The sequence below is a fragment of the Coturnix japonica genome, chromosome 1 (assembly GCF_001577835.2).
Source record: "Coturnix japonica isolate 7356 chromosome 1, Coturnix japonica 2.1, whole genome shotgun sequence".
NCBI classification, from domain to species: Eukaryota; Metazoa; Chordata; class Aves; order Galliformes; family Phasianidae; genus Coturnix; species Coturnix japonica.
In genome coordinates, this window is record NC_029516.1 from 79,401,433 (window position 1) to 79,418,733 (window position 17,301).

Sequence of the window (17,301 nt, forward strand, 5' to 3'; positions counted from 1 at the left end):
TGCTTCCAGCCTTTATATTCACATCTGGCAATGTGGTGATAGAATAGTCATCACATATTTACAATCAATGTATTCCAAGAACCTTACTTGCAGGTTACTTTAAATTGACTGTAGAGACTCAGCAGGCTGCTTTCCTTTCAACCTCCAGCCAGTAATCTGGAGAGTATGTGCAAAGTGAGAATACTCCTTATTTGTGACATGATTAAAAAAGAAAAAGAAAACAAAAGCAAGAGGGAGATAATAATAGGCAAACATTTTTGTTTAATTAGAGACCGTTCAAAACTAAAATATTAATAGCTGACTCCTCTGAGATGACAACGTTATTAAGGACAAGGCAACTTATTTTAACATTAGTTGCTAATTCAACACAAGTTTTAAGCACATGTTATTTCCTGCAGGGACATTTACCATTAGGACAGAGCAACAGCTGTGGCAGCGTACTTCCTCACTGCCTGGCAACCATGACCAAAGAGTCAGAATCAAGAAGGATGCATAAAGGTAAGACTTCCATTAGTTTCTGTTTTCAGAAAATAAACGTGAAATTGATATTACTATAATCAATGAGGCTTTAAAATAAAAAATTGCTCCTTGTTGAAAAACAAAAGCTCTCAAAGTTGTTTACAGATTTAGACAAAATAAGATGTTAAGGTTGTGGCACAGTCACATGTACAGATTTGAAGGATACAATCATTAAGTATACTCAGCAGAAAATGAAAGAATACACATTGAGTTAACTGGATAACTTGACTCGTTTGGGGTTGATTTATTAAAAATATTACATGTTGTCTTTCATTTTACAGTTTCAGAAAAAGATTTTTTCACTGGCATGTATTTTTTCCTGGCTAAAGTAATTCTCCAGACAGTCATTCAACATCGTGACTTGGAGCATGTGTAGCTGCAGTATTTTAACTTCCTTTAAATATCGGGGCTACAATGTAGGAAAGATGTTTACCTTGCATAGATGGTTGCTTATTTGTAACAGGAACATGACAGTTCTGGTGCAAAAAGTACTTAATCTTTGAGACGTGGTCTCTTAAACTGTAGAATTCTGTGTCTGCCGTTTGTCTACTTGAATTGATACACTTAATTTTTTGTTATAACAAAATGCATGTTTGGTAATTATCCCATCTTCAAAAGGAATACCTCCTCAGTTCCATCATTTAGTTTCTTTTCTTTGTGGTTTCTGCATCATTACAAAATCAGTGTAAGAAAGCCTTACCTAGTGCTGACTAAGATTGAGCTGAGACAGCATCCATCCTGTCTTTATAGGCGCTGTCAGAGTTAGCGGGTGTTAGAAGTAAAAAAAGCACAACTTATGTCAGCTATACTCGCTGGGGTTCTAAGTGCTTATAAGGAACAAACTTACTGAGAAGAGATCATGACTTAATACATTCGCTTCGTAGATCTGCTCCAGTTGGGATGATCATTAATCTTTAAATGATTCAACAGTTTGAATAGAAATATCGAATTATAAAGAGAGCCTTTGGTGATTGATTCATACTGGGAAAGAGGATGGTTCTGACACATGGGCTTTGTGAGATGGAAATGATGTTGATGTCAGGAGTTTTATTTGAACTTTCAGATTTGCACAGTAAGAGAGATCATCGAAACACAAATACAGGAATACAAGGACTTATTCATGGGGAAGTTTTTTACTGAGAGAGTGGTGAGGTGCTGGAACAGGCTGTCCAAAGAGGCTGTGGATGCCCCATCCCTGGAGGTGTCTGAGACCAGGTTAGGTGTGGCCCTAGGCAATCTGATCTAGTGCTTAATCTGGCAGCTGACAATCATGCCTGTGGCAGGGGGGTTGGAACTTGATTCTTAGGGTCCCTTCCAACCCAAGCCATTCTACTATGTTTGCACTCAACAACAGAACTCCCTCGATTTACTTGAGTCAGAGGAACTTGAAGAGTGTAATTGCATTCTCTGGTCCTTAAAGCACAGTGATTCTTGATTGCAGAAAGCTGCTTTGTCTTAGCTGCATATTACAGAAGTTTCTGCCCTGCTCTTTCTCCAGGTTCCTAGGTATCCTGTTGTTATAGTGCAGAACCCAGCCAGGTACTGGTCATAGCCTGGTCCATGGGCTGTAGTGCAGCCATAGAATCATCTAAAATGGAGATACCTTCAAGATCACCAAGTCTAATCATCCACCTTACCCCCTGAGTCCAATATGCCCCGTCCTTGGAGGTGTTCAAGGCCAGGTTGGATGGCGCCTTGGGCAACCTAATCTAGTAATTGTGGAAGTTTGGTGGCCCTGCCAGGCAGGGGGGCTTGAACTTCATGATCCTTGAGGTCCTTTCCAATCTGAGTCATTCTATGATATCACTAATCCGTGTCCCTCACTCCCACAAATACGTATCTTAAATACCTCCAGATACGGGAGCTCCAGCACTTCCCTGGGCAGCCCATTCCCTCTCCCTGAAGAAATTCTTCCAAATATTAAGCCTTCTCAGCCTCCTCTGAAGAGACCTGAAACCAATTGCTCATGTCCTGTCACTTGTTACCTAGTCCACTAATCATTCAGTGCCTTTTCAGCAGTGTTGAGAACCACTGTGTAAAGAGGCTAACACACTCCCCAAGTGGTGGTAGCAACTCATCGCATTTCTCAGGTCTTAAAAGCATTGAGTCAGCTTCAAGGATGGGCATTTAAGTGAGTTTGTAAAAAATTTGAAGAAAGTGTATTCAGCATTTCCCAGAGGAAGTGGGCAGCTCAGCTAGTCGTGGGTGTTATGGGAGAGTTACCAAGTGAAGAATGGTATGAATTCTCTCTGACTGGCTTTCTTCAGGTTTTCTTACTTCTGTCTAAGAAGTTAATATAATAGTTTGTGACTAATAATTCAAAGTTAAAAATGAAGTCAGGAAATAAAGAATGGCAACTCAAGTTTGAACATGGTTTTCTCTGTGCAGGAGCAAGTAATGTCTATGAGTAAGCTGAAGACCAGAACCCATGGAAACTGCAATTTTAATAAATAATATTTTAAAATATTTTAATAAATAGAATCATGGAATTGTTTGGGTTGGAAGGGACCTTTAAGATCATCTAGTTCCAACTCCCCTGCAATAGACAGGGACACCTCCCACCATACCAGGTTGCTCAAAGCCCCATCCAGCCTGGCCTTGAATGCCTCCAAGGAGGGGGCATCCACAGTCTCCTTGGGCAACCTGTTCCAGTGTCTCACTGCCCTCACAGTAATGAATTGCTTCCTAATTTCTAGTCTTGATCTATCCTTCAGCTTTCCTGTAAGCCTCCTTCAGGTACAGGAGGGCTTCTGGCAGGTCTCCTTGGAGCCTTCGCTTCTGCAGACTGAAGAGCCCCAGCTCTCTCAGCCTGTTCTCATAGGGGAGGTGCTGTAACCTGATCATCTTTGTGGTCCTCCTCTGGACCCGCACCAACAACCAAAAATGACTGTCAGTAATAATTCCTAGAGTTACAAACAACTTATATTGAAGATAGATATATATCTTATCTTTGACATAAGTCATTCATGGGAATGTCTGTTTCTTAACAGCCAAGTTATTTGGCACAATCTAAAGACAAGTCACTGCACAGGTAGAGATGGGAGCCCAAAAGTGTCAAATGGGTTTTGGTCCCCAGGAGCCTGTGCAAGGACAGCAGGAGTGGGGGCCCATTGGACAGCTCAGTCCCAGGGGTGAGGAGGATGGCAAGTGGCGAGCTGAAACAAAAACTGCACACAGTTTTGGGTGTAACTGTGCTGGGAGTAACAGCTGAGACATGTTGGGTACCAGAGAAATGGTTATTCATATACTTCTTAGACTCTACCAAAGAAGAGTAGACGGAGGGCAATGTCTACATTTAAAGACAAACTATGAGCTATTCAAAGTAGTTTTCTTCTTCTTTTTACTCTTTTCTCAGGAAAAGCTAGAAAAGGTATGAAAGCATCCCTTTCCCTGGCTGCAACTGTTGTCATTTGGCAAAAGTACTGATCGCATCCGCACTGTCAAGTAGTTTCTGACATCTTGGAAATTCTTGTATTAATTGTTAAATAGTGACTGTTCTTCAAAAATTCTTTCTTTTTTAATGTCACGCAGACTGTCACAACAAAACTTCTGAGTAATACTATTATCTGCAGAGCTGCAGCTTGGTGCAGGCCTAATTTTTTGCTTCTTTGCTCACGGCTAAACAAGTAGAGCAGAAAATCTGGGTTTCTTTGCAGATCTGTAGGTGACTATGGGGAGGAAGATTTGAGTTTCCTACTTTGGGAATGCTTCCATACAAAAAAATATATCTATTTTGACATGTTAATGTCTGTGCTTTCAAAGAAAAAAAGACAGAATGGAAATAAAATGTTATGCCCAGATCTTTATTTTATGAAGTGCTGTTTTTTAACATACTTGACAGTGCTGTTGTTAATAACAGCTTTTGCCTGTAGTTCTGACCTCTCTGTGATTTCTCTATAGCGATATAATTGGGTTATTTTTGGAATTACATGACAAATACTAAGGATTTTTTTTGATGCTACAGCTTTATGGATACTTGCCATATTTTGCTGAATGGCATGGCAGATAACAATTTTAAGCTTACTGTTTTACTATAGGGAATGCAGACTTATGCAGCAGGAAACATTTTTTTAGTTCCTGTATTAGCTTAGACTTGCAATGTTGGCATGTAGGTAACTTTTAGTGGCTTCTAAAGGGAGTTTTTTAATTGCATGTTGTGTGAATAGACTCTTGGGCAGTTAATCCTCTAGCAAATTGATTTTGCACGTGCGATGCGTGAATGAGGCTGGAAATGAGACTGAGAGGCATCTTGGGGGTCAGTGCACAGCTCATCCCAAGCTGTGAGCTGCCCGTTCCCTAGGGCATGAGGAGCAAATGAGAGCATTGCATTCTGCATCGTTTCTGGAGACGCATGCCATTTTGCAGTCAAACCCCTGGGCTAGATAGAGACGTGCCTTGCAGTGTTTAATTACATTTGCATGATTGCATAAATTTAACTGACTAACGTTTTACTTACAAATGGGTTCTTTATCTTCCTAGAAAGTTGACTTTCCTTTAGGGAAAGCGTAAAACCGGTATGTTGCTCTGTACCTTTAAGATGGGCCTGTTTTTCAGTGTGTAATATTAACTATGAAACTAACGTTTGCAAAAGGCTTGATAGAAAAACATTCATTTGAATGCAGTTTCTTTCAGTAATTTATTTTTTCTCTTTTTCCATCATGAATAATTGAAAACCATTTCACAGGAGCTATTAGTCATTCCAAAGGTTCAAGTGTGAAAGGTAATTGTGTATCTGCAGTAACAGCAGCATTTACCATAATAATGAGAGGAAAGCAAGCTGCACACCTAAATCAGTAACATCTGTGTTGTGTGATGCTATTATCTATAAGTGCTGAAGTGTATTTGTATCCTTTTCATCTTTTTTTACTAATCAGAGCAATTGAACTTCTATTGAAATTTATTGTTCTCTCAAATGGCAAGTACAATCCTATTAGATCATTGGAAACCAGCCTAAATTGTCTGCAAGAAGTCTTTGTATTGTATGGAGGGAACTGAAATGGAAGAAAGGGGAAACAATTGATCTGCATTGGGAATGCTTGTAGGCCTCATTTCCTTAATAATATACTTTAATTATACAGCTTTAGTCATGCTTTTATGACGCTTTGGAGAATATTACAACCTTTCTAAGGTAGTTCTGTGTTTCTTTGGCCCTTGAAATGAAGTTCTCCCTGCTGATATGTCCCATAGCAGGCAGTTACCGTGTAAACTCAGGTACAGAATAAGGCAGGAGAGCATTTCCACTTCAAGCGTGTGCATTAAGCAGCATCTTAATGGTGTCCAGTAAAAATTTGTATGTGACTACTGCTGCATTTGGGTGCAGCAAAGAAATTCTCTGTGGTCAAGAAGGGTGGGTTTTTAGAAGGGATGACTTCATAGCAAAGCAAAAGAGCAAAGAACTTATATATTGCAGAACTTGATTTATGCTTTTATTTCGAGTCATTGAGCCCTAGGGATCTGTGTTAATCCCACTGAGTGCACTGCAGTTTCAAAATAACGGGGAAGAACCCCCATGCTAGTGACTGTGATGAAGTGACAGGTAGCTTGTGTTATTTCAGCTGAAACTAAAAGTTCAAAGCAGTTATTAGAAGCCAGAATTCCACATGCAGACAACAAGTAATGCACATTCAATTAGGGCAGCCAAACAAATACTGATAAAGCCTTTGAGTATCAAGAGTTTGTTGGCTTTTTTTAGGAACTTAATTTGTGATAATTATCTTAGAGCTCTGAATTCAGCCACTTTCCTTTCAGGGTTACATCTAGTTTATGTGTATTACGTTTTCGTAATACACATACAGTAATATAGCTTGAAAAGTCAGCTGTACTAACCTGCATATATTTGTGGGTCTTACTTCAGTCATGATAGTATCTTGATGACATAACAATTAAGTCTGAGCTGGTGTTCAAAATGCTTGTGCTTTTAACATTCTACGTTCAAGTCACAGAATTTCTGTGTAATATAGATGTTTCCTCTGTGCTCTATAGGGTATAACCATCAACGTATGTGTGAAAACCAAAGGCAGAAATCTCCTGAATTCTACAGCAGAACAGCATCTGAATCCAACGTGTATTTGAATAGCTTCCATTACCCAGATCGTAGCTACAAGGACCATGCCTTTGATACATTAAGCTTAGACAGTTCTGACAGTATGGAGACAAGCATATCAGCATGCTCACCAGATAACATTTCCAGGTAAATAATCTTCTTTTCTGTTGTTGTGTGGTGGTCATAAGGTTATAATTAAACAAGAGTGGATTTAGAATCTCTGGCGAACACAAGGACGGCTTTTTGGGCTACCTTGTTGTTTTATTCAGCATCTGTTTCCTGTAACAGGGGATCAACCCACAGATTTCCTCTTGTAGTCTTTATCACTGCAGTGTTTAGAGCTTAGAAATTACCCGTGGCATTGATTCTGCTGGCTGAGATTTTGCTTGCTTGCAAAATCACATTAGGACTCAGGTTTTGAGGATTTTTGTGTCAGATAGATATGTGGATAGTTTCTGATAGCTACACACAGGCTGGGAATTATCTCTGCAGTGATAAGTGCATCAAAGATGGAAGAATTTAACTAAGCTTAAGTATTTTCCCATTTTTATGTGGGAAAACCTACTTCAATTAATTAAGTTCCAGGTTGCTCATTAAAATGAGTTCTTATTGATGGCCCTATTGCTTTTGTGGTCTGCATGTATTTGGACTACACCCATTCTACTTCAGTCCTTCATAGTTAGTCTGTGTGCTACTGAGCAGCACAAATAAACATACCTCTTGGCACCCACTTCTGCTTGAGTAATCAGTTAGCATTTCCAGAATAACCCCAGGTCAAGTTTCTCTGTACCCTAAACATTTTGAACCCATTCAGTTTCCTTGTATTGTCTATTGACTTTGGCAATGACAACACAGCTAGTGTGTAACATAAACTGTTTTTCCTGAACAGCATAAAATGAAAAATAAAATAGAGAGCATATCATAAAAATGCCACAGTTCTTAAGTTGAGATGAAGTGCCACACTTTGTATTGGAAGAAAGATGCATATTATTGCTTATTAGCTGCCTATAGGCAGGAGATAGTGCCCTTTGCAAGGAAGAGAATACATTTTTTTAGCAGAGGCTTTCAGAATGTTAGCAGAGTATCTGAAGCAAATACTTCCACTCTAAAATACATACCTTGTTGTGAAAGCTAAGAGTGAGATGGAAGCAACTTCTCAAAGAGTACAAAACAACTTCTATATTATCAAATGAGTATCTGCTGAGCCACACTGGAGTTTACTTAACAGATCAAAATTCTGACAGATCATATGAAATAGAAAAACACTCCTTTTTGATGGGCTTGTCTGCATTGTTAATTACAAAAGTGTTGTCAAATCCTGAAAGACTAGGGTGCCTATACAAGAAGCAAAACATCGCTGTGAATCAAAGGGCATAAAAGATATTCTTCACATCACTGTGACATTTTAAGGTATTTATAATTGTGTTTAAAGGAACAATTAATCATTGCAGTAAGCTGGAACTTTCTGCAGCAGTGAGTATCGTAAATCTGTAAAATGAGATTTAATGAGAAAACTGCCATCAAATGAAGCCAGAAATGTAGAGAGTCTGTGTTCTGATCCTGTGTGGTGATTCAGCAGCGACTGTAGGATGCAGTGTAAATATCTTTATCATCTGCATGTTAGGATCCCTTTACTCTGATTTGAGATACTTATCACTGCAGAGCTTTTGGATACAGGATGCAGAAATGACACCACCTTTGACAGCAAGCTGAAAGTGTCATTCAAGCACCCTTTTATTGCAAGATAGAGCCAAAATGGCAAAGGTGATAGCTATGTTGTGGTGGGCCAGGATCTAGCACTCTTTGAGATCGCCTTTGTTTCCTTGGCTTGCCGGTTATTTTAACTACCAGACACTATCTGACACTGCTCTGTCACTGAATAGCTGTTAGGGATACTTAGTAGTGAACCTTATCTGTATCTAGTATTTTCTGATGATGAGCTTAGTGAGACAAAATGGACAGTCCACAGCCAGAAAGTTCTAAATCATATCTTTAGATGGCTACTCATCTGACCTCTGACAATCAGTAATGTGTTCTGTTACGACATCCATATCCTGTTATCTGAGAGAAGATGATGGATCACGGTGGATTGTCAGGATCCATTTTAGGTATTTGAGGCGGTGTTTTTCACAACTCTGTGTGGAGAGTGTGTATCATACACTTTTATAAGTCATTTTTGTTAGTGGCTACTGCACTGAATTGGATAAGAACAGTATCAATTTATAAATGGTTTGTGTGGTTTTAAATATCAAGTACTCCTTTAAATAACTGTTGTGTTATGTGGTGTTTTTTGTTGGTTTTTTTTTTCCCCATACAGTGCTAGTACATCAAATGTTGCAAGAATAGAAGAGATGGAGAGACTTCTGAAACAAGCACATGCTGAAAAGACTAGGCTGCTTGAGTCCAGGGTAAAGTTTAATTTTATGAGTTAAAATAGGAATGGATATTTTAGTTAGGTAATACCCTCCTAAAGACTGGACCCTAAATAGCTTATCCCCCTAACTTAGTCTTAGAAGAATTTCCTCTCCTCCTTTAGTTTTGTCTGGTTTTGTTCTTGTTCTACATCTTTGAGCCCATGTGCATTAACTGCTATTTCAGTGGTTGAGCTCAGAGAGTTATGAACGGTAGCATAGAGTCTAGTTGGAGGCCTGTAACTAGCTGTGTTCCCCAGAACTTAGTGCTGGGATTGGTCTTGTTCAATGTCTTCATCAGCAACCTGGCTTAAAGGATGGAGTCCACCTTCACCAGGTTTGCTAATGACAAAAAGCTGTGAGGACTTACTGACACACCAGAAGGCTGTGCTGCCATTCAATGAGACCTGGACAGCCTGCACAGTTGAGCAGAGAGGAACCTGATGAGGTTCTACAAAAGCAAGCCTGAGGGAGAAATAACTACATGCATCAGTGCAGGTTAGAGGATGACATGCTGGAGAGGAGCTATGCAGAGAAGGACCTAGGGGTCCTGGTGGACAACAAGTTGGCCATGAGCCAGCAGTAGTGTATCCTTGTGGCCAAGAAGGCCATCAGTATCCTAGGATGTATTAAAAAGAACACGGCCAGCAGGTCAAGGGATTTGAATCTCCCCCTCTACGCTGCCCTGGTGAGGCCACATTTAGAATACTGTGTCCAGTTCTGAGCTCTTCAGATCAAAAAAGGCAGGGAACTCCTCGATGGAGTCCAGTGGAGGGCAACAAAGATGATTAAGGGTTCAGAGCATCTACTGTATGAGGAAAATCTGAGAGACCTGGGACTGTTCAGCCTAAAAAAGCAAAGACTGACAGGGGATCTGATCAATGTTTACAGATATCTAAAGTACATGAGTCATACAGCCCCTGCAGTTCTGTGATTCTGTGAGTTCAGGGCAAAATCCCATCAGAAACTAATCAGCATTGCTCCCATACCTGCTAATGGACTTCCTTATGAAGAACTGTCATTTCTAGAATGATGGTATTTGCATTTCTAATTCCGGTTCTTAGTCTGCTTTGCTGGATGTGTATTTCTGACAACCCAAGAGGCAAAAAGGAGCTTAATCCTAGCTAGAAATGACATATGAGGTATAGTTTCACATATAATCGTCCTGCATGTGCTGTGTTACTTAGGAACGGGAGATGGAAGCTAAAAAGCGAGCTCTGGAAGAAGAGAAACGCCGCAGAGAGCAACTGGAAAAAAGACTGGAAGAAGAAACTAGCCAGAGGCAAAAACTAATTGAGAAGGAAGTGAAGATAAGAGAGAAACAAAGAGCACAGGTGAGATACATTGACACCAGAGTGCAGGACTCCTCCTATAGAGGAACTGAGTGTACTTCTGCAAATGGTAAAGAGGGTTACTTCCATTTAAAGAAATGGATTTCGTATTTCTGAGGTGCACCTGTGTCACTAGAGCTATGTTTGAGCTATTGGAGTCTTAGATGTCTGGGTATTTATTTAAATCTAAATATTAGCTTAGATCTATTCAGCATCTTATATCTAAAGAATTGTTACTTCCCAAATATTTAACTGGAAAAAAAAAAAAAAAAAGAGATAAAGACACTTTTTCAGCTCCTTGTCTTCTCTAGAGAAGAAACAGTTTTCTTTAATGTTCTTGGGACTGTACAAAGTACATCTTATAACATCAATATTATCTCTGTCATCTTCGTTGTTTCAAGTTAGGATTTAGACATGTTTGAGTTTTCTTTCTTATCTGTTTCTTTATTCTGCTACAACTAAGGGATCTTCATGGTACAGTAAATAGACTAGGCAGACATTTTATTGTTAGTATAGCAAGGCAGTGTCTCCATCTTAATTAGATGAATACAGAAGATTTCATGTTGTATTTGCATATATTTCTGCTTTCATTGGTGCTGCTTTTGCTAAATCATTGTTTAACGAATTACTATATGTTGTTGGTTTTTTTAATCTAAATTTAATTGATAACACCAGAGCAACCCCAAAAGAACTTTAATGATTCTTAACCTGAAACAGCTTATTCCTTTGTTTTCATAATAAAATGTAACAGAAGAATATTAAATGGTATGTAAAATTTCTTCTTTATATCTTTAGGAGTTTAATGATAACTCAAGAATAACATAACAACGTCATGCTTGTAGCTATATCTGAAGTTGGAGCGTGCCATGTGTTGTAATAAAATGCCCTATAGGGTGCTGCTAATTGGGAGACTTAGCAGCAAGACTGAACACTGGATTGGCAGGAAGGCAAAACCTGCCTGTCAGAAGCAGTGATCATTTTCTTTGTTTTTTTTTTTCTTTCTTACATACAGTGAGACCCAATTTCCAGACTTTTTCCCTCCTGTACTTCCTGATGCTTAGAAATGTCAACTAGGGGAAGGAATTCCATCTTCACGCTTGCCAAAGCAAGTTCCAGCTTGTATCATACAGGACTGCATAATTTTAGAAGGGTGTTAAGAGTTCTCGCAAGCAACACATCTCCCATTGCTCAGAGAGATTTCTTGAGAATGCAGTGAGAGAAAGTCCCTTAGATTTGTGACTCACGGTGGTATTTAAAATGCTAACTTTAGTCATGGAGCAGGGGCAGATTATGTTCTGTGAAGTCACTGTCGAGTGAGAAACTGCTTCCATGGGTCATTCAGGGCACTAACCTAAGCTTCTGTTCTGAATAGCCCTATCTTGACCTCATTGCAGCCTTTCAATACCTGAAGGGAACTTACTCCCAGGAGGGGAGTAAACTCTTCGAAAAGGCTGATAATAGCAGGACACGGGGAAATGGTTTTAAGTTAAAAGAAGGAAGATTTAGGTTGGATGTTGGGGGGAAGTTCTTTACTAGGAGAGTGGTTAGGTCCTGGAACAGGCTGCCCAGGGAGGTTGTGGATGCCCCGTCCTTGGAGGTGTTCAAGACCAGGTTGGACGGGGCCCTGGGCAACCTGATCTAGTAAATGTGTATGTTTGGTGGCCCTGCCAGGCAGGGGGGTTGGAACTCCATGATCCTTGAGGTCCCTTCCAACCCGGGTCATTCTGTGATTCTGTGATCTTGTAGCCTGTCTGCCCTGACTGCAGTGCAAGCCTTGGGAGACAAGTGGTCTTCTGCATTTAAAATGAGTTGCTGTGCCTAGACCCTCTAGGTACAGAAAACAGGCATGCTCTCTTTAGTGGGCAGAGGTCCCAAGTCGCTCCAATTTGTTTTCCCAGTTTATCCTATCTGTCTTAATGCAGACATAGTTCTGCACTGTGACCAAGATTGAGGCACTATTTCCTGTGCTGCTCTGCTGTCTCTTGCAGAGGGATACACTTCAGTTACCCATACTGTATTGCTGACTGCAAACCAGATACCACGTTTAACTAGTTCATGTGCAATTCTGTTTTGTTTCCAGCAGTATTTGTTAGGTTACAGTTCACTCTTTCTTCCTAATTTTCCTGTAATAGTATGTTCTTACTATTTATATTTTACATTAAGATACCATCATACTTAAATGTAGATACTTCTAGCCTAGGGAGGTGATGGGTTTGCTTAACCTCATGCCAGTGAAGTTCTCACAATCCATCTAAAGGAGTAACACTCCTTTCACATTTAATTCATACTCCAAACCAGCCATTCCGTTTTGCCAGCTTATCAACTGATGATTTCAAGAAATTTCCATGCTCTAAATCCACTTCTATAAAGTTCCATACACTTCTTAATAGTCATATTTAAAGGTTCTTTCTGATATCTTCATTGTGAGAATGTACGGCCAGTTGACACTTATCTCCTTGTAGCAGAAAGAGTGAAAGAGAAGTGAAGGCTTCCATTAAAATAATAAGATTTTCTTTTCTTCGTTTCAGGCTCGTCCACTGACTCGCTATTTGCCCATTAGAAAGGAAGACTTTGATCTACGAAGTCATATCGAAACAGCTGGTCACAACATAGAGACCTGCTACCACGTCTCCCTCACAGAGAAGACCTGCCGAGGCTTTCTGATTAAGATGGGAGGGAAAATTAAAACGTGGAAAAAACGATGGTTTGTTTTTGACAGAAACAAGAGAACTTTTACGTATTATGCAGGTAGGTTGCAGGATCAATGTTAAATGATAATGCAACTTCAGCTACCAAAGAAAACTTCTCCTAAGTCTCAAGGACCCAACAAACACTTTGATAAGAATTCTGTACCAGCTAAGCAAAAATGCAGCTGCTTCTATGAGTGACGACCTGCCCAGACCTTAGTTATACAGTAGACTTCCAATATAAATTTTGGTGCTGTAAATTCAGTGTAATTGAATTCTAAGTACTGGTAGGTTGTTTTAGTTCTACGAGTCTACTAAACCGAGCACTTGCCCTAAAATCTGAAAATCTAGTGCAGTTGCCTGTGCTGCATAAATAATATATTTTGCTGTATAGTCTTGTATTTAGCTTTTCATAGCATATGCTATAATGTCATGGTCTTATAGCTCAGTACTTTCAACGTCCTCTCTTGGGGGCTGTCAGGGGGATTCCCAGCACAGTGTCATTTGGTTTCTGGGATTTCTTTTTGCTATTAATCATCTAAAGCTTTGGAAACTGATGGCAGCTACTGATAGGATTTAAGCTGAGGCCACAAGCATTCAAAGTGACAGCAGAATCTCTCATGTGACTGATTAAGATCTTCTGTTTGGTCAGTGCTAAGGTGATACTAACATGGCATCACAAGGCATTACAGTCCCCGTGTACAAGAGTAGTGAGCATGGGAGGAAGTCTTCCCTTCAGTATTGAATGCAGTTCTGCTGCTCCAGGACACTCTCTGGGAATACTTAACATTGCAGTAAAACAGAAGATACAGAAGATAGGGAGAATTATAACAGGAAGAAGCATTTTAAATTGTAAGAGTAAATGCTAACTGAATGTAAGGCTTTTGCTGTCAAACTGTATTTCAAATTTGCTTTTCATAGTGTTCCTCTGAAGGAAAACCGTAGACCTTAGTCTGCTAGCTGTGTTGTAAGACTTCAGTAGTATCTGAAGCCTGTCTGGTTTTCTTGGAAGTGGAAGATTGGATGCATCCCAGGTTGAAACCTGGCTGAAAGGTTTAATTGCTTCAGTGAGGGTCTGCCTTGAAAACAGTTGAATTGCAAAAGCCTTATTTCCTCAGAAAGCGGACAGAAAAGAAGAGCAAGCAGGAAATGCATCTCTTGAGAACAAAGATTTTGGGGTATTTCACAAGCAGAAGTGTTAATCCAGTTACTTACCTGCCAAACGTGTGTGAAAATGCAGAATAACATTTTGCCTCTTGAAGTACCATTCATTTCAGTTTTCAAGAGCTGTTCTCTCTTTTCCATTTCAGACAAACACGAAACTAAATTAAAAGGTGTAATTTATTTTCAAGCTATTGAAGAGGTCTATTACGATCATCTAAAGAATGCATATAAGGTAAGCTTTGTTATTTTGACCGAGTATCAATCATATGGCAGTACTCTGAGTATAGTAACTGCAGTAAAATCAAAGGGAATTGACGTTATAAAAACAACAAACAGAAAACAAAGTGGAGGCAAAGGAAGATGAGGCCAGAGCAGTGACAAGCATTGTTTGTTTATACTAGTGAAGCAGAGATAAGAGAGAGCCTTCCTGCCATATGATGGACCCACATTGGCATCTGCTGTGAGGAGTTCCATCATCTGCTGCCAAGACCACTAAAATCAGTAGCTCTGGCAAAGTAAGGGGTGGCTGCATGTGACTACCATAGGGAGGGAGGTACGTGCTCCCTGCTGGTCACATCTGTAATTGAGATGTCAGTCTGAATATGAACAATCTGATTATCTTTAATATGTGGATTTGTGAAAGCCAAAGCAGTTTTGATCACTGGACATAATCCCTGCTCAAGGGGACTTGTTTGGGCATGAAGCAGCAGTTCGGATGCCTGTATTGCTGTGTGATAGTCTAATGGAAATATTAAAGCATTTATACTGGATGCATATGCTATGAACACATCTTTGTTCCCAGTGCTGCAGTGTAGGATGCGATTCCTTTCTCTCCCCTAACCCTGCCCTAAATCTCCATGTAAGTAATCTTATTTCTGTTGCCAATTTGATTTTTCTTTGTTTTGACATCCTCCTTTCTGCTTCTTTCTTCTTTTTAGAGTCCCAACCCACTACTCACTTTCAGTGTTAAGACACATGACCGAATATACTACATGGTCGCTCCTACGCCGGAAGCCATGAGGATATGGATGGATGTTATTGTTACGGGCGCGGAAGGCTACACCCACTTCATGTTATAACAAAATGGGGCAATAGGGCATACTGCAATAACGTTAACGTATGAAGTTAGCCATATGTAGTAAAATCTGAAAAGCCACATAAAATACCAGTGAACATTCTGGAATATCCTCCTTATGATGTGCAGCCAAAGCCTCGGAACGGAAGGGTTTTCTAAATGCATTGAAAAGGGGGACTTGCTACTTATTTTAGTTGATCTTTGTAGAGACAAAAGAGCTAAAGCTGTTGAGAAAGTCAAAGTGCTCCAAAACAAATAAACCGGCCACTTAACATGACAACATCTGGATTCAACGCTGATTTTGTACCAGTTCTCTTAAACAGAGAACGTCTTCATCAACAGTTGACGAATGCGTGTGCTCTCATCGGTATGCAGAAATTCTAGTAACGAAACAAAAAAGTGTAATAGCATATATTTTAATATGCAGCAATTGATGTTTATAGGTGAGTAGGTGACTTTTAAAAAACTTTTAGTCAAGTATTTTATGAAAGTATGAATTAAACAGCTGCCCTAAGGTACACACAGTTCTTGCCTTAGTAGTTAAGTATTACAACAGAGCCAAAGAGTTATATGACTCCCTTATTGTAATATTTCAGATTGTTAGCTGTATTTAACTTCCTGTAAGGGGACAGTGCCAAAACTCTTCGTGACTTGTAAAGCAATTACATTTTTACACAACTATGTTAAACCACCCGGTGATACCGACTGTTAAGTTTAAAGTCTGTATCTATGAAGCTCAACAAGAAAAGGACAGTGTTATACAGATGGATTTATCCACAAGGATACGAAATGGAAACAGAGATTAACTTTGTCATTAGGAGGACTCTTGTCATCTTCTGTGCTGAATGGACTGAGCTGATTCTGGACCCTGCAGCGATTTTATGTAGTCAAGTCCCACCTGATGTGGTTCTGAACGTTCTCTGTGCCAAACAAACACTTTGCTGAAACCTCAATTGTTGGTCTCCATGAAGCAAAGACTGAAGTATCTACCTGTCCAAATTCTTTGTTTTTAGCCAAGGAAAAGTGTATCTACTCAGAATAATGCTATCAGAATTAAAATAGAAAGACTGGCTCTGAAGGTTTACGCTGAGCAGCGTATGGATGAAAAAGCATGAAAATTTTAAGCACTGGGGATTGAGGTTCCTAAAACAATGAAAATAAGGAGGATCCAGTGGTCTCCTATTTAAAAATCACTTAAAATTTCCAAATCCTTGAGAAATATTGCAAAACTTAAGTGAATTGAACTTCAAGAAAGTCTCTTATTCTTTGACTTTAATGAGGTTCTATTTCAGTAGTCAATACTTGTGCAATGTAATTTGTGTAATAAGAGAAAGCACATTAGACCTTTTCCAAGATGAAAAGCTAATGGCTTTTGATGAAGCAGATGAAAAACTGAAAGCAAAACAAGTTTGCTGGCAAAATATCTTTGTTGTACTCCCATGTCTGTTAAGAAGGGGATGCATTCTTCCTTGTGTGATACACACAGGTGATATGGGTTGCTCTGCTAGCATGACATCGGTCAGTTTTGACTGGAATCAATGAAAGAAGGGACAGTTATCACAAGGTAACTGTTATCATCTGTGCAGATCACAGCTTATAATCCAACCATTTAAAAACACTATCAGAATAAATTCCTTTGGTATCTGTAATTATTATTTTTCCCTGACGTATCTTGATTTTACTTCTTAGCATAGTTATAAAGGTTTTCTAATCATGATTTTTGTATCCTGCATGATGCAATGAAGGCATTTCAATAAATGTTTTTAAAAACACACTTTTAAATGCTCGCTTGATTCTTGATGTGTTTCTGCTTGTCTTCTCATTATTTTATACGCTTGTGCAAGCAATGTTGTGTGGTCCCACAGCTTCCCATACATCCCAACTAACTGCCATCTTGCCACCTTGCTTTATGATGTATAGGCACACTTTCACATTCCTAAAACATCATCCAGTCTTTCACTCTCTATGGCTAATTATCTAGAGCCCGACTGAAACAGAAAACCATTACCTTGATGTTAGAACCGCTGTTCCAACTCCCTTCTGAGAGATAAAATTCAAATTCAGTCTGTGA

General features: G+C 39.5%; 1 protein-coding gene across 7 annotated transcripts in view; it reads left to right on the forward strand.

Annotated features, from left to right (window-relative positions):
* The window catches only part of PHLDB2 (pleckstrin homology like domain family B member 2), a 78,101-nt gene extending 61,097 nt beyond the window's left edge, over positions 1 to 17,004 (forward strand). For 6 of the 7 annotated variants that reach the window (XM_015878225.2, XM_015878216.2, XM_015878244.2 and 3 more), the window contains 7 exons: positions 399 to 498; positions 6,502 to 6,709; positions 8,880 to 8,970; positions 10,161 to 10,307; positions 12,833 to 13,052; positions 14,302 to 14,387; positions 15,094 to 17,004. In XM_015878225.2, coding sequence (XP_015733711.1) covers positions 399 to 498; positions 6,502 to 6,709; positions 8,880 to 8,970; positions 10,161 to 10,307; positions 12,833 to 13,052; positions 14,302 to 14,387; positions 15,094 to 15,234 — 993 coding nt within the window. In that variant the 3' untranslated portion in view covers positions 15,235 to 17,004. Of the gene's footprint in view, positions 1 to 398; positions 499 to 3,874; positions 3,890 to 5,203; positions 6,481 to 6,501; positions 6,710 to 8,879; positions 8,971 to 10,160; positions 10,308 to 12,832; positions 13,053 to 14,301; positions 14,388 to 15,093 lie in introns of those variants that run through there. The other variant, XM_015878273.2, reaches the window with a different exon arrangement.
* Positions 17,005 to 17,301: the final 297 nt, after the last annotated feature.